The 18,783-nt window shown below is 42.9% G+C and overlaps 2 protein-coding genes across 2 annotated transcripts in view; both read right to left on the bottom strand.

The window, feature by feature from the left end:
- Nucleotides 1-1,866: 1,866 nt before the first annotated feature.
- Nucleotides 1,867-9,693, bottom strand: MRPS23 (mitochondrial ribosomal protein S23). Its single transcript, XM_063292214.1, has 5 exons — nt 9,564-9,693; nt 8,622-8,798; nt 4,162-4,239; nt 3,960-4,080; nt 1,867-2,263 (listed from the first exon to the last, which is right to left on the bottom strand). Exons 1-5 carry the CDS (start codon nt 9,605-9,607, stop codon nt 2,126-2,128), a joined length of 558 nt encoding a protein of 185 aa, XP_063148284.1. The 5' UTR covers nt 9,608-9,693; the 3' UTR covers nt 1,867-2,125.
- An 8,605-nt stretch (nt 9,694-18,298) lies between these two features.
- Nucleotides 18,299-18,783, bottom strand: part of CUEDC1 (CUE domain containing 1) — a 41,500-nt gene continuing 41,015 nt past the window's right edge. The window contains exon 10 of the mRNA XM_063296884.1: nt 18,299-18,421. The gene's annotated coding sequence lies outside the window, so the exon portion shown is untranslated. The remainder of the gene's footprint in view (nt 18,422-18,783) is intronic.

Below are 18,783 nucleotides of genomic sequence, written 5' to 3'. Positions count from 1 at the left end.
GGAGGTAAACATGATTTAGTAAGCAATTCTGAAACCTGGTAGAATGAAACTCACGAGTGGAAGGCAAGAACAGAAGATAATTTATAATAGTTTATTCAAAAGGAATAGGCCAAGAAGAACAATGGCATTAGATGTGATGGAAGTGAAGACATACATTGAGATGCAAGAATTAGAACATGAGTTCCAGTCAAGAGCATTTGAATACAAGGGAGGGGAAATAACAAGGATATTATTGCAGAGAGGTGCTATAAACAGATTTGGATAAGGCTCTCCTGGGCCAGATTTCAGAACATCGAGGGAAGAAAAACTTAATAGTAATGACAGACTTCTAATAAAATAATTCAGCCAAGACACCAATGTCCCTCCAATTCCTCAATGACCTGTTTCATTTTCCAAAAGGTTCATTTATTGTATTCACAACTCTTGTATACTGCTTCAATTTTTGCAGGAACGTTGTCTTGGAAGTTCAAGTTCAGTTGGTCTTCAGGAAAAAATGCCTAATGGTGAGAGCTGTTCAGTAACGGAACAGGCCCAGGAACTGGTGGACTCTCCTTTGTCAGAGATGATTAAAAAGAGGGTGGGCAATCATCAGTTGGGGCTGCTGGAATAATGGATTCTTCCACCTCTTACATTCTCCAGCTGCTTTCTCCAGGGATGTCCGTGGGGATCAAAAAAGTCAAGACGGCAGTCATAGTTAGGTGATCAAAACCCTTCCCCTTTCTTAGACATATGGCTTCAATCACATGGTCATGGCCACCTTCTTGACTTTTGGGGCCACCACACCCAGAACCCCTGGCTTTCTTGTAAAATAATAGCAGATATTTGGTTCCATTTTCATCTTTTGGGTGCCCATTGCCACACTTGTATGCTTCTAAGCAGGTTAGTTATGTTTACCCAACCCAGCTTTGAAGGTGCTGTACTTCAAGAAACCTTCTCATGGATTTGTGGAGGCCTTTTATACCTGCTGATATACTAGCACTGGGTAAGGAAATTCTGGAAATGCTGTACTGCTTCATCCTCCTTGCAAGTCAACTCCAAGCCAACTACTGACAGAGGCTGGTGGCGGTCATTCCTTTCCTCCAAGAGCTCAAGGGCTTTATGGGGATCTCCTTTTATCTATTTACTTCACCATTTTTATAGCCATCCCCAATTTTAAAAAAAACCCAACCACTCCCCAAGATGGATGTCAGTAACATTCAGTTAGGGTTGAGGGTTTGATGGAATCCAAGTCCTTCAATTATCTTCTAAATAACACAAAGGAGCTATTTTGACAAATCACTGAGGGCAAAGGGTTCTGGAGGCATCACCAAGGCCTGTGTTGTCTATGCCCCTCTAAAACCTCAGGTGGAGTGAGGACTTTTTAACTCTTCATAAGATGTTCTCACCAGTCAGGCAGATCCAATTTAGGCAAGGTGGTGTCTGACGTAAGCCAGTCTTATGTCATGTAAGTCTTTGTAACCCAAAAACCCAGCACAACTGGTTCCAGTGCAGAGATATTGGGACAGCGAGCTTCCATGGCTAAGGGTGGACTAGCATCTGGGTCTCCCTGTTCCTAGTTCAACCCGTTAACCACTACACCACCCTGGCTCTATCTGGCATCACTCTGCCTGCAGAAGCATCATCCCTGCTCATGCCAGATGCCAATGCTCTACAATGAAGAATTAAAATAAAAATGCATGTGAACCAACCTCATGTTGATTCCTTTGGCTAGAATGTCCTACCGCAGACCCACTGCATAATCCTATCCACAACTCCTCAGAAGTCAGTCCCAGATAAGGATAAATGGGACTGGTCCCTCAGCATTTGGACTAGTTCACAGGAAACTCATCTCTACTTTTACTGAAAGCTAGAACATCCACCACAGGATAACGTTTCCAGAGCAAGATTTTAATAATCAAATCCATTGTCAGTTGAAATGCACATTTTAGGGCACACAACAGCCAAAGCGTGCCATGAGAAGAGAGTTCTCGTCATCTTTCTACGGTATATTCAGCATTCCTAACAGTGAGAGAATCAGAACACTGTTGATTATTTTGTTGACAAGGCTCTTTCTGTCAAGGGTTCAGGTGCCATGGTCCAAACATTAGCAGTCAGTAAAACTGGTTTAAACAGAGTCCCACAGTTTTTAGGAGGGGAAGGATCCTTCCTGTGGCTTTTCGCTGGGCTCGGTCTTTGGCTCCTGTTCTTCTGTGCAGTCCTCTTCTTCCTGCAGTATGTGGTGAAGCTCCAATACAGGCAGGGCTGAAGGAGGCATCTGAGCTACCTATTGGATAAAAGCAGAGGAACAGCACGGTGGGCAACAGTTAAACCAGAAACTGAATCTTTCAGGCCAAAGTAACACAGCTCTAGTTCCTGATCGGGTTGCTGTAACACCGGGGGTCAAGCCGCCAACCGTCATCCGATCCTCTACACTGCACAGGGAAATTCAATTTAGAAGCAAAGTGAATAAGATGTCAGTGTCAAAGATAGCAATGGCACAGTTGGTGTTATTGGAGCAAACAGCAGGGCTGCAGATCATAATTCAGTTGGCAGGCAAAGGCACAACTCTGCCTTTGCAGAGCAGTATAGGATAGGATAGATGGTTTTAACAAATTCAGACCAGGACTCCTGATCCAGATTGCTCCCAAGAACTACTGAGTTGGGCAGAGCTGTTCACACAAGGTCAGCTTGCTCTGGCTGGCTTTTTCATCTGCAGGCCAGATGTCATGAGTACTGATGGTGAGCAGGAGGGGGCCCCTATCCAGGGGGGAAAACGCATGCGTAGTACTGAGGAGTTAAGCAGCCATTCAAAGGGACACAGAACAGACCCGCCTTGACTTTGGGGTTTATCTGTCTGAGTTTTTCCCACGCTTCTTCAGTTTGTTAGGATTTTCTGTCTTATGTAGCAGTAATAAACACTAGAGACCTACTCCTCGTCTCAGCGTGATTTCTAACTGTTAGGACACCAGCAAGGATCAACATTAAAGCCTCAGTTCTTCCTCCTTCTGAAAACCAACCTTGTAATCTTACAATGCTCTGGAATTGGACTTACTTGCGGTACACGCATATATAGGGATTCACTGGAGGAATCTCTGTTTCATAAAAAAACAACTGCAGATAGCCAGCTGTTGGTCTAATAGTGTTTCTCAACCTTGGCAGCTTTAAGATGTGTGGACATGCTGGCTGGGAAATTCTGGGAGTTGAAGTCTATACATCTTAAAGTTGCCAAGAATGAGGAATACTGTGCTACACCTTCTAGATTTGAATGGAAAGATAACCATTGGGAGAGGCAAATGCCATGCAAAAAGGATGTACCAGCAATTAAAGATTAGAGAGAAGGCACCAACTGCCCCCTTTATGGAAAGGTGGGCTAGGAAATTAACCAATAATAAAAGTTGCATACTATGCCCTCAAAATAATCAACTTGACGTATAGCTCCTGTAACAAGTATACCAATTCTGTACTTATTAATGGAGGACATGATATGCTGAATAACTTGACGTGCTGCCATCCTATTCATCCTTCACCCAATGTTCCCTAGTATACCTAGTTATGGGGTCCAGGGCATTCTCAGAAATGAAGGCAGTGCTCAAGACTAGTGCTTTGTAGTATGGCAGTATTTCCCCCCCCCTTTTTTTAATTAAAGGATTTACTTATTCTGGAAGATAATTAATCTGGACCTGTCTCTTATCCAATGACGACTTTGGTATTAACCCTTATACAAATTAATGAGGCTCAGCTGAAAATACCACCTTATGTTATGGATCAATTTAGACAGCCACAAGGCCTTCTCTGCTGACTCAAAATTTAACTCTTTGTACTCCTTCCAGAAAACTTCCATTTTGAAGTTAAAACATTTCTACTTGCCTGTTTACCGCATCTGTGGTTTAATTACTGTACCACATTTATTTATGAGAGCTGTACAGTGTGCATCCCAATATGATACTGAAAGATAGAACTTGCTTCTTCATAATACTTACTTTTTTGCCCTTCCTTGATAAAATGAGGCCCTCTGCCAAAAGAGCTTTCCCTGTTTCTGCAAACAGTAGGTCTTCATCCATTTCTCCCTGTTTCTTCAGTTCATTGTATTTCTCAACAAACCTGGAATTCAAGAGAGAAAATAATAATTTGCAGTCCATGAACGTGGAAGAAAAGTCCTTAGGGGAGAGTTTATTCACTTACCTTTGGCAGGGAGATATATAATTCGATCTTGCTAGTTCAAATATACCCGAGCCAGTTCCATAAACGTCATAAAATTTCCTAATGAATTAGATAAGAAGTTTCAATTTAGGACTTATCTCCATGTAGACAAAGAACATTGTTAATTTATTATTTATTTAGTAAGTAGATTTACATGGTGCCCATCTCAAATACATGACTCTGGGTAACTAATACATACTTCTTAGATCTAACAGTCTTTTATTTCCTCCCCCACCTTAAAATATGAACAAGCCTGCAGACTGTATTATTCACTTGAAGTCTAGATCAGGGTTGGCGAAACTATTATTTTTCCTGCAGGAGATGGGGCACGGATGCCATCATGGCTGGCTGGGGAATTCTAGGAGTTGAAATCCACACAGCTTAAACTTGCCAAGGTTGAGAAACACTGGTCTAGGATAACTAGTGTTGCATAGTGGTTCAAGCGCTGGAGCAGGACTGGGGAGACCCAGGTGCAAGCCAACCTCAGCCATGAAAGCTCACAGGTTGACTTCAGGCCAGTCATTTTCAACACTCAGGATTTTTGTGGTAGGGAAATATGGGAGTACAATGTACAGCACCTTGAGCTCTTAGAGGAATGATGGAATATAAATCCAACAGATGAATCAATAAGAGACCATGGTTTGCAAGACACAGTATACTGACCCCAAATCAAATTGTTGGCCTAGTTTAAGTCAGTACCTTGAACATATGGTTGAATGATAAATAAAAAGATAAACTTTACTCCACAACAGAGAAAAAGGATACATATATTCCATGAAGCTAATTGCCTATGATAATACCAACTGTGTTTCTACAACTGTAGCACAGCTCCACTGATGTAGCACAGATCATTGGATTATCCTAGAGGGTACACCCACCAGAATCCTTTTGGAATCGAGCAGCACATAAATCACAGCCATTTTTAAAGTTAAATAAGTGAAACACAGACTGAGGCAGAGATAAGTGAGTCCTTATACGTGACTTCCCTGCTGCTCCGTCCCTAGCACCCTTCACATTATGGTTTAGTAGACACTGAAGCAGGATGGCGTATTCCCATTCCAAAGGATTCTCGGGAATCTGTTTCTGCTGGGCATCTACCCCTCAGGAACTCAGTGTCACCACAGGAACCTGAGCGTAGCAAACATTTTGAGCCCAAAGAGAAAGCTGCTCCAGTGGCAATTTCCTCGGACATTTAGGCAGCACAGGAATCGTTTGCTCAAAATGAAAAGAAAAAACGCATCAGGAAAGCCACCTTCGGTACCTTGGCATACCATCGTTTAAGAAGCTGCCTAGTCCACTTTGTAACTAAATTAGTATTATTTGCATCGAGTAGCACAGCACGTCACCATCATCAGAGGACGGGTTCTTTCTCCAATACTTCCTGACTTCTCTGATCCAAAGCAAATGCTCTGTACTAAAGCTATGTATCCTCCTATGCATTTAAATATACCCCTTCCTGTTTGGAAAGAGCTACTTTATGCATAGCGTTAATGCACAGCACATAAACGTCCAAAAGGTAAGCCCATTTGAACAGGCTACTAAAACAACCCCCACATTTTGTATTTTGGTACAAAAGGATATAGATATTGGGGAGGGAGAGCTGAGAATCAGAAGGGCAACCTTGCCGTATCAGGAGAAAATAGCCACAGTGTCCCTTCCACCCTGTGTTTCCTACTACCCAGGATCTCCCCTTAAGGCCACTCGCACGATATACTGACCTATTAGCCAATCATGCATTAACCTAGTATGTCATGAGAACCCAGCTTATCTGGTTAATTTATGGTCTGCGTACAGCCCTACCCAAAAACGTTTTAACTGAATAAAACATAGCTAAGTTAACCATAGTTAAGTATGGCGTTGTTTATTAGTTTACATCCTGCCTTAATTTCTGTACAGCTCCAGGTGGTGTACATAATGCTCCCACCTCGACATTTATTTTTATTTTTATTTTATCATATGACAGCACTTCATACATATTACAAATATATTTAAAAAATGGGAATATAAAAAGGTGTAATATAGAAATTTACAACTAAAAACAAACATGAAGATTGCAAATATAGTCTTTTGCAGCATCAGTTGTCATCAGGAAATCAGCAAAGTTCCCATCACAGGCTCTAGTGTTACATTCTTGTATTATGTGTTTAACAGTTTGCCAGTCAGCCCTGCAGTCACACCTTGGAGATGGTATCTTACTCCATTTATGTAGGGAATCTGCACACCTGCCATGATTAGTGCGCACTCTATTGAGAGGTGACCATATTCTGCGTGGCTGATCAAAAGCAGGAGTAGGCTTTGACAATGCTGGGGGCAGGCTTTTTGCCAAGATTGCCTCCAGGAATCGAGGAGATGAAAATTTTTTATAGCCAATTCCGTGGAAGTAGCCATAGGTGGATGCCTAGATCACAATCTGTTTATTCCTAATTCTGCTATATCACCATGTATGGAGAGCTTGGAGTTATGAGCTATCCTTTTATATTTTATAACGGTTCTCCCCACCTCAACAATAACCCTGTGAGGTGGGTTGGGCTGACAGGGACTAGTCCAAAGACACCCAGCTGGCTTGCAAACACTTTATCCGCCTGCCCAGCTTCCTTGCAGCATGTTTTAATGGCTTAATACAGCCATGTTCTTTGATACTGCGATTAGGTGTGTATGCACAGGGGGTGAAGTGTCAAAAAAATCAAAATGGCAGCCACAACTGTAGCCTTGCCTCTTCAACCACATGGTTGCAATTGCCAACTTCCCTTATTTATTTTAATTTTTAAACCACCCAATAGCTAAAGCTCTCCGAGCAGTTTACAATAAAACATACACAAAAAGGAGATATTTATATACACATATAGACAAATCTGAGTTAAAACATACACAATAAAACAAGGACTTCACTTTTGTGCAGTCTGATTCTGCCATGCCTTACATAAGAACATAAGCAGTGCCTTGCTGGATTGGACCCCTGGCCCATCTAGGCCAGCAATCTGTTCTCACAGTGGGAACCCACAAGTAGATAGGAACAACATATGACCTCTGGCACAAGCAGGCATGCATGCATGCATGCCCAAAATCTGCTTCTCTGATTCTTTGACTAAGTAGAAGCCACTGAAACTTGTAGACATCACATTTTGTGAGAGAGGATTTTATAAGTTGTGTAAAGAAGTAAACCACAGACATAGATGGTGGTGGTATTGTCTCTTGGGCTTCAGAGCTTTTTCAATTAGGCCTCATATCTGCAAGGTCCCATGTTTAAGATGTCTGACATGCTGAACATAAGCCATGCCCTGAGGGATCACATCGCTGGTCTGTCTCGTCTAGCAGTCTGTTCTCACAGCAGCCAACCAACTGCACCAAGAAGTCACTAATCTCCCAGCAGACAGCCTTCAGCAGCAGTCCCACGGCCATCAAGACTAAGAGCCATTGGTCCCCATGACTTCCATGAATTGAAACCAGCCTTCATTTCATTCCAGCGACATGAGTGCCATTGGCTAAAGGGTGTTGGCTGGTGGGGCCCAGAAGAAGTATTTTTTCTGCCGTGGCGCCGCCCTTTGGAACATAATTCCCTCTGAAATTAGTTTAGCCCTGCCCCTGCTGGCCTTTTGCAAGGTCCTGAAAACTTGGTTTTGTGCCCAAGCCTGGACCCCTGAGTGTGCAATAGAGCCCATCTCTTGGCTTTGTTGATGGTCATATGATGCTCAACTACTATGTGATTTTATTTTTATGTTATGTACTTTATCTATTTTATCTAGGGAGTTCTTAGTAGTCTATGAGCTTGGTTGTTTGCTTGCAGACATTTCGTTACCCAACTAAGTAAGTAACTTGGGTAACGAAACATTTGCAAGCAAACAATCAAGCTCAGAGGCCACCAAGAACTCCACAGTTCAACCTTGAGCTACAGATACTCTATTTTATCTATTTTAGTGTAAGCTACCTAGAATCACATATGTGAGAGGGGCAGCTATATAAATTGAATAAATAATACAGGTAGTCCTTACTTATTGACTGCAATAGGGACTGGCAATTCCATCGCTAAGCAATGCGGTTATAAAGTAAAACACCAAGTGACTGCGCCTGACTTACAACAGCAGTTCTGGCTACAGATGTTAGCAAATCACCCAGGAACCGCCACTTGCAACTTCCTGCCAGCTTCCCCTTTGACTTGGCTTGTCGGAAACCGGTTGTGAAGGTCACAAATGGTGATCACATGACTGTGGGACACTGCAACCATTGTAAATGTGTGCCGGTTGCCAAATGCCTGAATCGCAATCACATGACTGCAGGGACGCTGCAATGGCCACAACTTCAAGGACCGATCATAAACCTCCTTTTTCAGCGTTGTTCATAACTTTGAACGGTTGCTGAACAAGCAGTCAGTAAGTGAGGACTATCTGTAAATAAATGGGAGGAGAGGGGGAAAAAAAGAGGGAGAAGAAAGGAGAGACTCTTACGCTCTGATCTGATCCTCTGGGTACAGTATGGGGGGCACCGTATCTGTCACCTTGCCCAGCAGCGGACGAGGATTGCGATAAATGGGCTCCCGCAAGGGAGGGAAAGCCGCATAAACATCGTACCAGATGGGTTTCTGGGCTTTGCGCATCGCCCCGGAACGCAGCAAGTTCTGTACCCTGTGAGGAATGAGTGGGAAGCCAATATGCACAGGGAGGAAAAGAAAAAAAAAAAATATTACTGTCATAATAATATTATTGTCAGATTAGTCAGATTAGCGAAATTATCATTTCATGTGTTTATTTTATTAAATTTATTAGGGCCCCCCACTGCAGAAGAGACTAGGCAGCCCTAATAAATTTAATCAAATAAATAAAATAAAGGGGGGAACAATATTAATATAATCTTAATCAAATTAACAAAATTAATATTTTATGTGTTTATTTGATTAAATTCTGTAAGGCCACCCACTCCAGAAGAGACTAGGCAGCCATAATAAATTGAATACAATAAATGAAAAAAATATAAACGTAATAAAAGAGGATCCCTTTTCATTAAAGGTAACTCCAATGGGGCCGATCACAATATTTAGGTATTTCCTAGGCCAGCCCTTGGCAGTTCCCTTCGGGAAAGAACCCCGTGAAGTAGACTGCCTCTGAACATGGAGGTTCCACCACCTCTGAGTTGCAAACATCCGCGCCCCCCACCCGCCAAGAGAAGCACAATTCTTTGCTACCTTCTAGGGATCCCCGGGGCTTTTGCCGCCCAAACACCGTATTTTTGCAGAGACTCCATTTATCGCAATTTTTCCAGATTTTTTTCAAGTGCCCCAAAGCAGCCACTTTTTCATTTCCCCGCTTTCGTGCTCCCCAGAATAAACTTTATGACTGCCCTCTTCATAAGCCTTGACCCAAAATGCAGGAGGGGGAAATCCAAAGACCCACCGGGTAAAGATTGAACCCAGCTTCTCCAACCTGCTCTCCGCCATTGCGTCCTAAACTAGGCCTCTCTTGGCAACTCAAGGCGGCCCTTAGCAACCTCGGGGAACGGAAACGGAAGCCATGAGATCTCGCGAGACTCGAAACGCCGGGAGCCGCGTGATAATGGCAAGCTGAAGCGGGAGAAATATGGGACAGGCAGAAGCAATCGATGAAGGAGCGCTGCTGGAGGAAGGGTAGCGTCGCCTTCCCGCACGAGGTGAAATAATAAAAAAATGAAAAATCATTTAGATTCTCTTGTGAGCTCTGCCCGGAATTGATTTGCGATGCAAGGCCTGACCTGTGGAATATAGTACTAACAATGCACATTCCTATCAATTATTATTTGGAATAGACCACCAGGGACTGGATTCATGCAATTTGCAAAGCCAAAATGTCGTTTGCTTGTTTGTAGGTGAATGTGCTGTGTGCATTTTCAAAATTACATCGTAAGAGACTCTTTGGATAAGACTGGAACCTAGGCTCACTTTCCCACTAAGGCAGTGTTTCTCATCAGCGGCAACTTTTAAGATGTGTGGACTTCAACTCGCAGAATTCCCCAGCCAGTATGCTGGCTGGGGAATTCTGCGAGTTGAAGTCCACACATCTTAAAGTTGCCATGGATGAGAAACACTGATGTAATGGAATCAGTGCTCACCTAGTACAAAGGCTTGAGGGATCCCAGGTGCTTCTTGAATAAGCTGGGTAGAGAATGTATTCTCAGCATGGCATATTTTCAGTTGATCGGTGCTATTGCATGTTACCAGAGCTGGCTGGATTAGTGGCTACCTGCGTTAAGCATGTTCTGGGCACAACCCACCTCTGCTGGTAATTCCAGGGGCCATGGAACATCTGGGAACATTTTTGTGAAGTTCCCAGACACGATAGTTGACCATCGTGTTTGGAAACGGAATTCTGAATTAGATTGTCTTTTTTTCTGATTCATCATGACTCTTTGTTTGGATATAAACCCCTGTCACTGCAGATCAGAATAAAAATCTCCCTTCTGGTTATCAGATCTATTCTAGTAGGTTGCCTAGTGGTGGAGGAGGAGCTGGTTCACCCATCATATGAAGCTATGGTTTGTTTAACCCTGGTACTGAATAAACTGCAACTGACTAGAGGTAGTCCTCACTTAATGACCATTCATTTAGTGACAGTTCAGACAACGGCGCTGAAAAAACCAACTTACAACCGGTACTCACAGTTATGACCATTGCAGCGTCCCCGCAGTCACGTGATCACAATTTGGGCATTTGGCAACTGGTTCACATTTATGACCATTGCAGCATCCCATGGTCATGTGATCACCATTTTCAACCTTCCCGGCCAGTTTCTAGCAAGTAAAATCAATAGGGAACCACACGATTCACTTAATGACCATGTGGTCTGCTTAAGTATTGCAGTGATTCACTTAATGACCACTGCAAAAAAGGCCATAAAATCGGGTCAGATTCACTTAATGACTACTTCACTTAGCAACTGAAATTCTGGTCTCAATTGTGGTTAAGTGAGGACTACCTGTCAGTTCATTCAGTGACATTTAACCATTGGAAAAATACAACTGAATATTACTGAATTGCTTCAAGTAAGAGACCAGGTACTTCACATCTCCCAGGCTATAAACCATTTTATTAGCTTTCCTGGATGGTTTTATCTCAATTGATCCTGGCAAGAAGACCATTAAGAGACAGTGCCTAACCATGCTTTTTTCCTCCTCCTCCTCCACCTGCCTTTCCTCATGTGTTGTCTCTTTTCAGTCATACTCCTGAGTGCAGGGACTATGAGATAATGGATGCTTTGAAATGCTTCTTCCCAGGTTTCTCCCCACCTGGGCTGAATTGCCATTTATGAAACAAGCAAGACTTGCCTTCTGTCTCTGGACTGTTTCTGTCTAATCTCCCTGCCATTCCTTCCCCAGCTTTTACACTAATCTCTCACAGGCACCCTACCCTGGGACAGGATGAGGGCACATGGTGCCAGCAGGATAATCCAGAGTGTGTCGATTATAGCTGTGCGTATAGAAGTGTTGGCGTGTTTTTTGTTCTTCCCAAATATGCCACCAGATGGCAGCTGGCATAACACATCTTCCTACAGTCTTTGTCTCTTCCCCGCCCAGGTCAGCATCTCCATTAATGTGCAGCACCAAGGTTACTGCATAAAACAAATACACTTGCGGAACTTTCAGAGGGGACTTTGAGAAGAGCCATCCTGAGAAGGCCTGGGTTTAGAGCAGTGTTTCTCGACTGTGGCAACTTTAAGATGTGTGGACTTCAACTCCCAGAATTCCCCACCAGCATGAATTCTGGGAGTTGAAGTCCACACATCTTAAAGTTGCCAGGGTTGAGAAACACTGGTTTGAATTAAGAGGGTCAGATGAAAGCTGTCCTTCTGAATCTGAAGCAGGGGTGGACAATAGCAGGTCCTGAGTGTTTAGTTTTCCAGCTTGCAGTCCCTCAAACATCTGCTCCCTGGTTTGTGAAAGCTGCAGCAGGAGCCGAAACCAGCAGCCACACTTTTTACTGGATGTGTCTCGTGGCAAATGTGTGACACCAGACCTGGCTCTTCTGTGCTGGCTTCCCATTCCTTTCTGAGTCAAATTCAAAATGCTTGTTTTAATACAGAAATAGTTTGCATGGTTTGGGCTCTGCCAGACTAAAGGAAGGATCCATTTTAGGCAGAACAGAAGTGTGCGTGTGACTTTGGGACAGTCTTGACTCCTGGCAACTGCCTGAACTGGTCCTTGTAGTTTTCCTGGCAAGATTTTCAGAAGTGGCTTGCCCTTGCCTTCTTCCCAGGGCAGAGAGAGAGGGACCAGCTGAAAGTCCCCCAGCTAGCTTCGTGCCTAAGGCAGAACAAGAACTCAGTCTCCCGGTTTCTAGCCTGATGCCTTTGACCACTACACCAAACTGCCTCTCCATCCAGAGAGGAGGCCAGATTAAAACTAGTGAGGACCTTCTTGGTGGTAGACACCCATTCTGTGCTCTTCCCTTCCCTTCCCTCCCCTCCAAAATACAATCTTCACCTTCTTTGCTTTCAGAAGAAACTTTAAACCCCTGTTCAATTAATTAGCCTTCCATTCTTAAAGGACACCTTATCTTCCAATCAGGTTGTAAGTGGTTTTATTGTGACATGTTGCTTGTTTTTTTATTGTTTTAAATTGATGGCTGTAGTGCTTGAATTGGTGTTGTGTGTTGCCACAGTGATGTTCCAGCCGTCACAGCATCCCCACAGTCAAGTGATCATGATCTGGGCATTTGGTGCCTGGGTCACCATTATGATGTCACAGTGTCCCATGGTCACCATTTGCAACCTTCATTGCTGGCTTCCAACAAGCAAAGTCAATAAGCTGGCAGGAGGTCACAAATGATGACCATGTGATGTCCTTGTTTAACAACAGCATGGGATTCGCTTAACAACAGCAACCGGAAGTGCCAGAAGTGCTATTGCTAAGCAGCACAGTCACATGACATCATGCTTTACAACCGTGTCACTTAGTGACAGAAATTCCAGTCCCAGTTGCCATCGTTAACAAAGGATTACCTGTAAACATCAACCCAACAGAACCCAACTGGTTTAGCAAAAGGTGTAAGGCCCCATCAAACATGAAGAAACTTCCTTTAGGATAATTACACTTAGGATAAACACCAAAAGCAGCATATTAGCTGAGGGAGGGGGAGATGGAAAGCAGTATATTTATCAAGCTAATAATATCTTTATTAGGTTAATAGTGTGCTTTTGAGTTTCCAAAAATCCTTCATCAGCTAAGATGGAGCTAGGAAGGAATCTATGGCTAATTCCTAAGCTATAACGCATCTTATTTGATTTTGGTGTAACATGTTGTGCAAACCCAGCCAAACCTGATTTATTAAAAGAAAATAACAATTAAGCAAACTATAGTATTGCATGATGTGTGAATCAGGGCATTCTGTGAAGGGTCAATAAGTTAACAGAAAGTAGATTAAATTAAATAGATCACAGAAGTTCATGAAATCTGCCATTCTCTTTGAGAAGCCTTCCCCAAATTGGGGCTGCTCCAAACTATGCTGGGCCTATAACCCTCATAATTCCCTTCAGGCACCTCCACTGGCTGGGAATGTTGGGAATTGTAGTGTCTGAACAAGTGAAGGACCCCAACTGGGAAAGGTGGTCAATTCTATCTGGGCCAGCCTGTTAGTTTTAAGGCACCAGGATTTCAATGGCTACATAGAGAATATTTTTTTAACGTGCGCTTAATTGATAAGGTTTGACTATCCTAAATTCAGCAAATCTCAGTAAGCTTTTTTCTTGTAAATCTACCTTTGACCAATAAGCTTTACTGGCGTTCAATTCGCTGCCAACAAACCACAGCAGAGGCTCGCAAAGTAGAAAGATTAAGAGAGTACAACATGAGTTTATTATACGAATTAATATTAAACATCTTTTAAGAAAAATTATGTATGGAAATAAATTCTAAAAGACCAACATTCACAAACATCACAAACATCTCTTGTGTTTTTGTTGTTGTTGTTGTTGGGTCATCTCCATTTTTGAAGAGAAAGCAATACAAACATTACTGTCATGGATTGTACATTGTTTGATAGAGGGGGGGGGGGAAATCTAAGCGTTTTGGAGCTGATCCTTGTAGCCCTGAAAACACATTTACATCAGTCCGGGGGAAAATGGGGTAGGTGACAAATTGAGCAAGAGGCATTTACCATCCTAACAAAGTTATTCCATGGACATCATTAACGGTAATTTCCAAAGGCTCTGAGCCCATCTGTTCTTTTCCAGACTACTTTCAAAACTGACCAAGAACTGGCTTGACACTTACAGAGAACCTGTACAAGGAGACCGCAATCCTTTTTTACGAAAGGCGTCCAAAGAGTTTGTTTTTAAGTAGCACGACAGCAGTGCAAGCAGCTTTGGTGAGGCTTACAAGAACACCCACGTTGCTAATGGGGGGAAGACGGGCATGGCAAAAAACTTGGGTTAATTTTGGGGAAACTGGAGTGAGAAACACCAGTTCGCTTCAGTTGCAGAATCTCTGTGAAATGCTTGCACAACAGAATCCAATTCTGACCCACTGGTTCTTTCCAAGCATCCAGAAAAAGGGCCAGGGTCACAATAAAGGTGGAAAACTGGCCAGTTTCTTCAGTTAGGAACCAATGGAAGGGAATTGTAGGGAGGTTCTGTGAACACAAGAGCTTTCAAGTTTTAGGGCTGTTTTCCTTTACAGCTCTGGCTTACAACTACTAGATGCCGCTCCAAGGGCAAAAACAGGTTTCTGAGCCCTATTTTAAGAACCCAGCTTGGCACCTTTATTGATAATCAACTCCCTACCCGCCCCAGAGAAAGTATTGTGCTCAGCTGCCTTTCCATTCAGATTTTTTTTTTGCAAGCAATGTTGTTTTCTCCAACCTTCCTAACAGCCTGGAAACTAGGATGGGACCATAGAGTGAAAGACTCCCATTTTGTCCAAAGCGCACTGACGTTTTTTTAATTTTTAAAAATTTCCTGGCCTGGAAAGCATAAAAAGGTTCATTCAGGATCTCCCAACCCCAGTCTGGCTTAAGCCTCAGAGAACTTTCCAAGCCTTTTAGAGCAACATGGATATATAGGCTTGGCCTGATTTTTATAAGCCTCATAGAAAAACGAAACAAAAACAAAAACACTCCGATCACAGGACTTACGAGTGCATTGTCTGATTCGCTCCCAAAATGTGAGACAAGGATTGGCTTCCAATTAAACTTCAGCATGTACAGATAACAAAGCTAAAGCTGCATCTATAAAACTCCAGTGAAGCTTACAGAAAGCCATTCAAACAGACCAAGAAATTTGCCAGCTCATTTCCTTGTATCACATTCTCCCCCAGTGAAAAGCAATCACAAAACGCTTGAGTAGAATTTTACAACGTCTCCCATCTGTTGTTGGGCATTCTGGTTTAGCCCTTTGCTACAGGTCCAGCTACAGCAGAGGCCCCAAATCTACATGAAGGTGACTTACCCGTATATTTAAAATGCCAGGGAACCTGGGCAGAGGAATCCTGAAATCTATCTGCATTTGCACCCAGACTTTCCTTTTATATCAGCAGGATTCCCCTTGTTATTGGATTTTACTTAAGGAGCAGATGGATATGCCAAAATACTGAATATATATATATAGCTTTTGCTCATAACCAAACCTCTGCATTAGACACTATCAAAACAGACTCACATCTGGAAACAGACAACTTTGCTACTATCACTTGTCATCAATGAGGCTCTAAACAGCAAAGCAGCTTTGAATCCCCCAAAAGTATTACCAATTCTCTTTTAAAATATGCCAAAAGGATAATTAATCCATCAGGTGCTTTGGCTAGTTTTGGCTTAGCAGGTTGTATGAACCCAACCAATCTCTTTTATACATCACGGTTTATAGTTTATTCAATACAGCAGGGTTAGGCAAACTATAGCTTAGCACAGAGTCTCTTAACCTCAGCAACGTTAAGATGTGTGGACTTCAATTCCCAGAATTCCTCAGCCAGCATGAATTCTGGGAGTTGAACTCCACACATCTTAATGTTGCTGAGGTTGAGAAACACTGACTTAGCATAATGCATGAGCCCAGTCATTGGTGACTGGTGTCAAGGCTTCAGATAGGGATCCTACCATTAGCATAACTCCAACCTTCATCCTGCAATCTGTTAAGAATCTGCTTACATTTAACTGGGCAACGTGCATCCATGTGCTTATATCTATGTACCTATAAAAAGTCTAGAGAGCTATTGCTTAGAAAGAAGTATTCCCTTATCTCTTATCTTGGCGCTTTTCCAAAGTTGTCCATTTTCTAGCCCCTTAGAAGGGATGAAATGTACCATTTAAACCCATTTAGCTCTAGCATCTGCAGGGTTGGCACGTGGGAGGTCAAAAGGAAGCTGACAGAGTCTCTTGATGTAAGCTACGCCTCTTTTGACTCTGTGATGTCAATGCAGTACAAAGGGGCAGGGCTCGCATTGCAGAACTCTGCCCACCATCTTGCCCCTTTTGACCTCCCCTCCCTGGCAGATGCCACTGCAACAAGTCACATCCCTTAGTTTGTCTGAAAAAAGAAGGAACAGTAAAATAGCAAGGACAGAACTGATCCCCGGGAAATACTCCATTATGAATCTCTTAAGCCAGGTCATCAGTGTGACTGTGCAGGAAAGGCTGTCCACGCTATGCAAGTTCACACAGCTGAAAAGATGATTGCTTGAAGATACAGCACAGTTCAATGCCCAACCAGGTCAACCCTTTCCTCCTGTAGGAGACCCATGCAAAGGATCCTGTTGCATTTGGTTTTGTTATACCCAGACAAGCATTTGGGGCAGCCAGGGGGTCAAAAAAGTCAAGATGGCAGCCACAACCACCCAGTAGAAGCCCTGCCCTTTGTTTACATGCCCAGTTTACATTAAAAAAAGGATTGGGCTTCAGTCACCATCTTGACTTCTTGACTCTCCTGTGAGCTATGCTTGAAACTTGAGCACAACATGGGTGGTTCAACTGTGTACAGTACAGGCAGTCCTTGTTTAGCAACTCCCCCATTTAGCGACCATTCGTAGTTACAACAGTGATGAAAAAGTAACTTTGCAACCTATCCTCACATTTACGACCTTTGCAGGTCTGCAAAGCAAAAGAAAGCGGAAGTCAGATCATAAACACAGTCGTGGTTTCGCTTAGCAACCACTTCACTTAATGACTGAGTTGCCAGCCCAAATTGTGGTCGCTAAACGAGGACTACCTGTATGTCCTTCCTTTTCCAATGAAGCTTTGCCCCACATTTCCAAAACATCTCATCAAGGGTGGGACAAGACTAAGGGCATATGACTTGAGAACTATAGGAGACACCAAATTCACAGAAACGGAAAGAGGACAATATATAGAATGCAAGCTTTCACACCATTCTTATTTTTCAGTCTGGTTTTGTTTTCCAGCAATACAAGGAACACAAAGTTAGAAGAGGGGTTACACAGAAGCAAGGTGGGAGGGAGGGAATTCAAGTTGGGCTGAGGGTTATTTAAAAACTACCTTAAAAACAGGATCCGTGAGAGCAGGAATGTCCTCAGAGGGGGGTCAAGATGGCATCCCCAACCATGAGATCAAACCCCCACTTTTTTTACATGTAAAAAAATTGGAGCTTTGATCTCATGTTTGGGGATGCCATCTTGACTTTTTTGACCCCCTCTCCCACAGACACCCCTGAATAAGGGGAAAATCCATCATGAACTGTTTCTGTTTGCGGAAGGAACATTTCTTCATGGGGAGAAATTTATATTATTCTGACTATCACACCCAAATAGCATAATTCAGGTTTCTTTTCTATTAGCAGCAATAATTATATAATCATAATAAAAAACATCATCCACAATACAGCAAAATGTTGAGGGCCGTCCTCTACCTGGATGAAAGACACAAGTATCCCTTCATTCAAAAGTCATGGTTCAAAAACACCACCCAGAAACCACTTTGGAACAATAGTGTTGCTTTTCATTCATATATCTGAACCACATTTTATAACAGATCGTCATTGTCCAGCTTCAAAGATTGGTGTAGAAAAGATTAGGTCAGTTGTCAATTTTCTCTCTCCCCCCACTTTTTATGGGGGAGCCTGTATTCCTCTGAGTGGAAAAAGGATGGGTGAGAAAGACCCAAATTCTAAGCCGCCAGGTAAAAACTCAAAACGTGCCTTCATGTTCCTCTGTAGTTGTACTCGGGGAAGCCTCGGACCATTCCAGGGTAGAGTCACCAGCATAAAAAATATCTTCCTTTTTAACCATCTCGGTTTCTCATCTCATTTGGCTTTTTCCCCCCTAACTGCCAATTCTGGATCTAGAAAGGAAGAAGAGAGAAATATGGGAATACTAACAAAAGCAGGGCTTGACTGCTTGTAATAGGACGTTCAGGAATTTAGAGAACTTCTCCTTCTTAGCTCTGAGCAAAGAGGAACTGAAGGAAGGTAAAATCTTCTTTCAGCACCTCCAAGCTGTTTTCTTGGCAACAGTACAGAATGGTTTGACACTGATTTCTTCTGTGTTTTTTTTTTTAAAAAACCCTTCCATTCTTGGATTTCCTTGTGGTCTCCCATCCAGGAATTAGCCAGCTCCAACTGTGCTTATCTTGTGAAGATCAGTGCAGATCAGGTAGTTGCTGTCACCTAGTTGGGAACTGAGCAAAGGTATGTTTGAAAAGCC

Source organism: Candoia aspera, chromosome 1 (assembly GCF_035149785.1).
Source record: "Candoia aspera isolate rCanAsp1 chromosome 1, rCanAsp1.hap2, whole genome shotgun sequence".
Taxonomy (NCBI): Eukaryota; Metazoa; Chordata; class Lepidosauria; order Squamata; family Boidae; genus Candoia; species Candoia aspera.
Note: the sequence above shows the minus strand (reverse complement) of the source record. Positions and strands in the feature narration are given on the sequence as shown.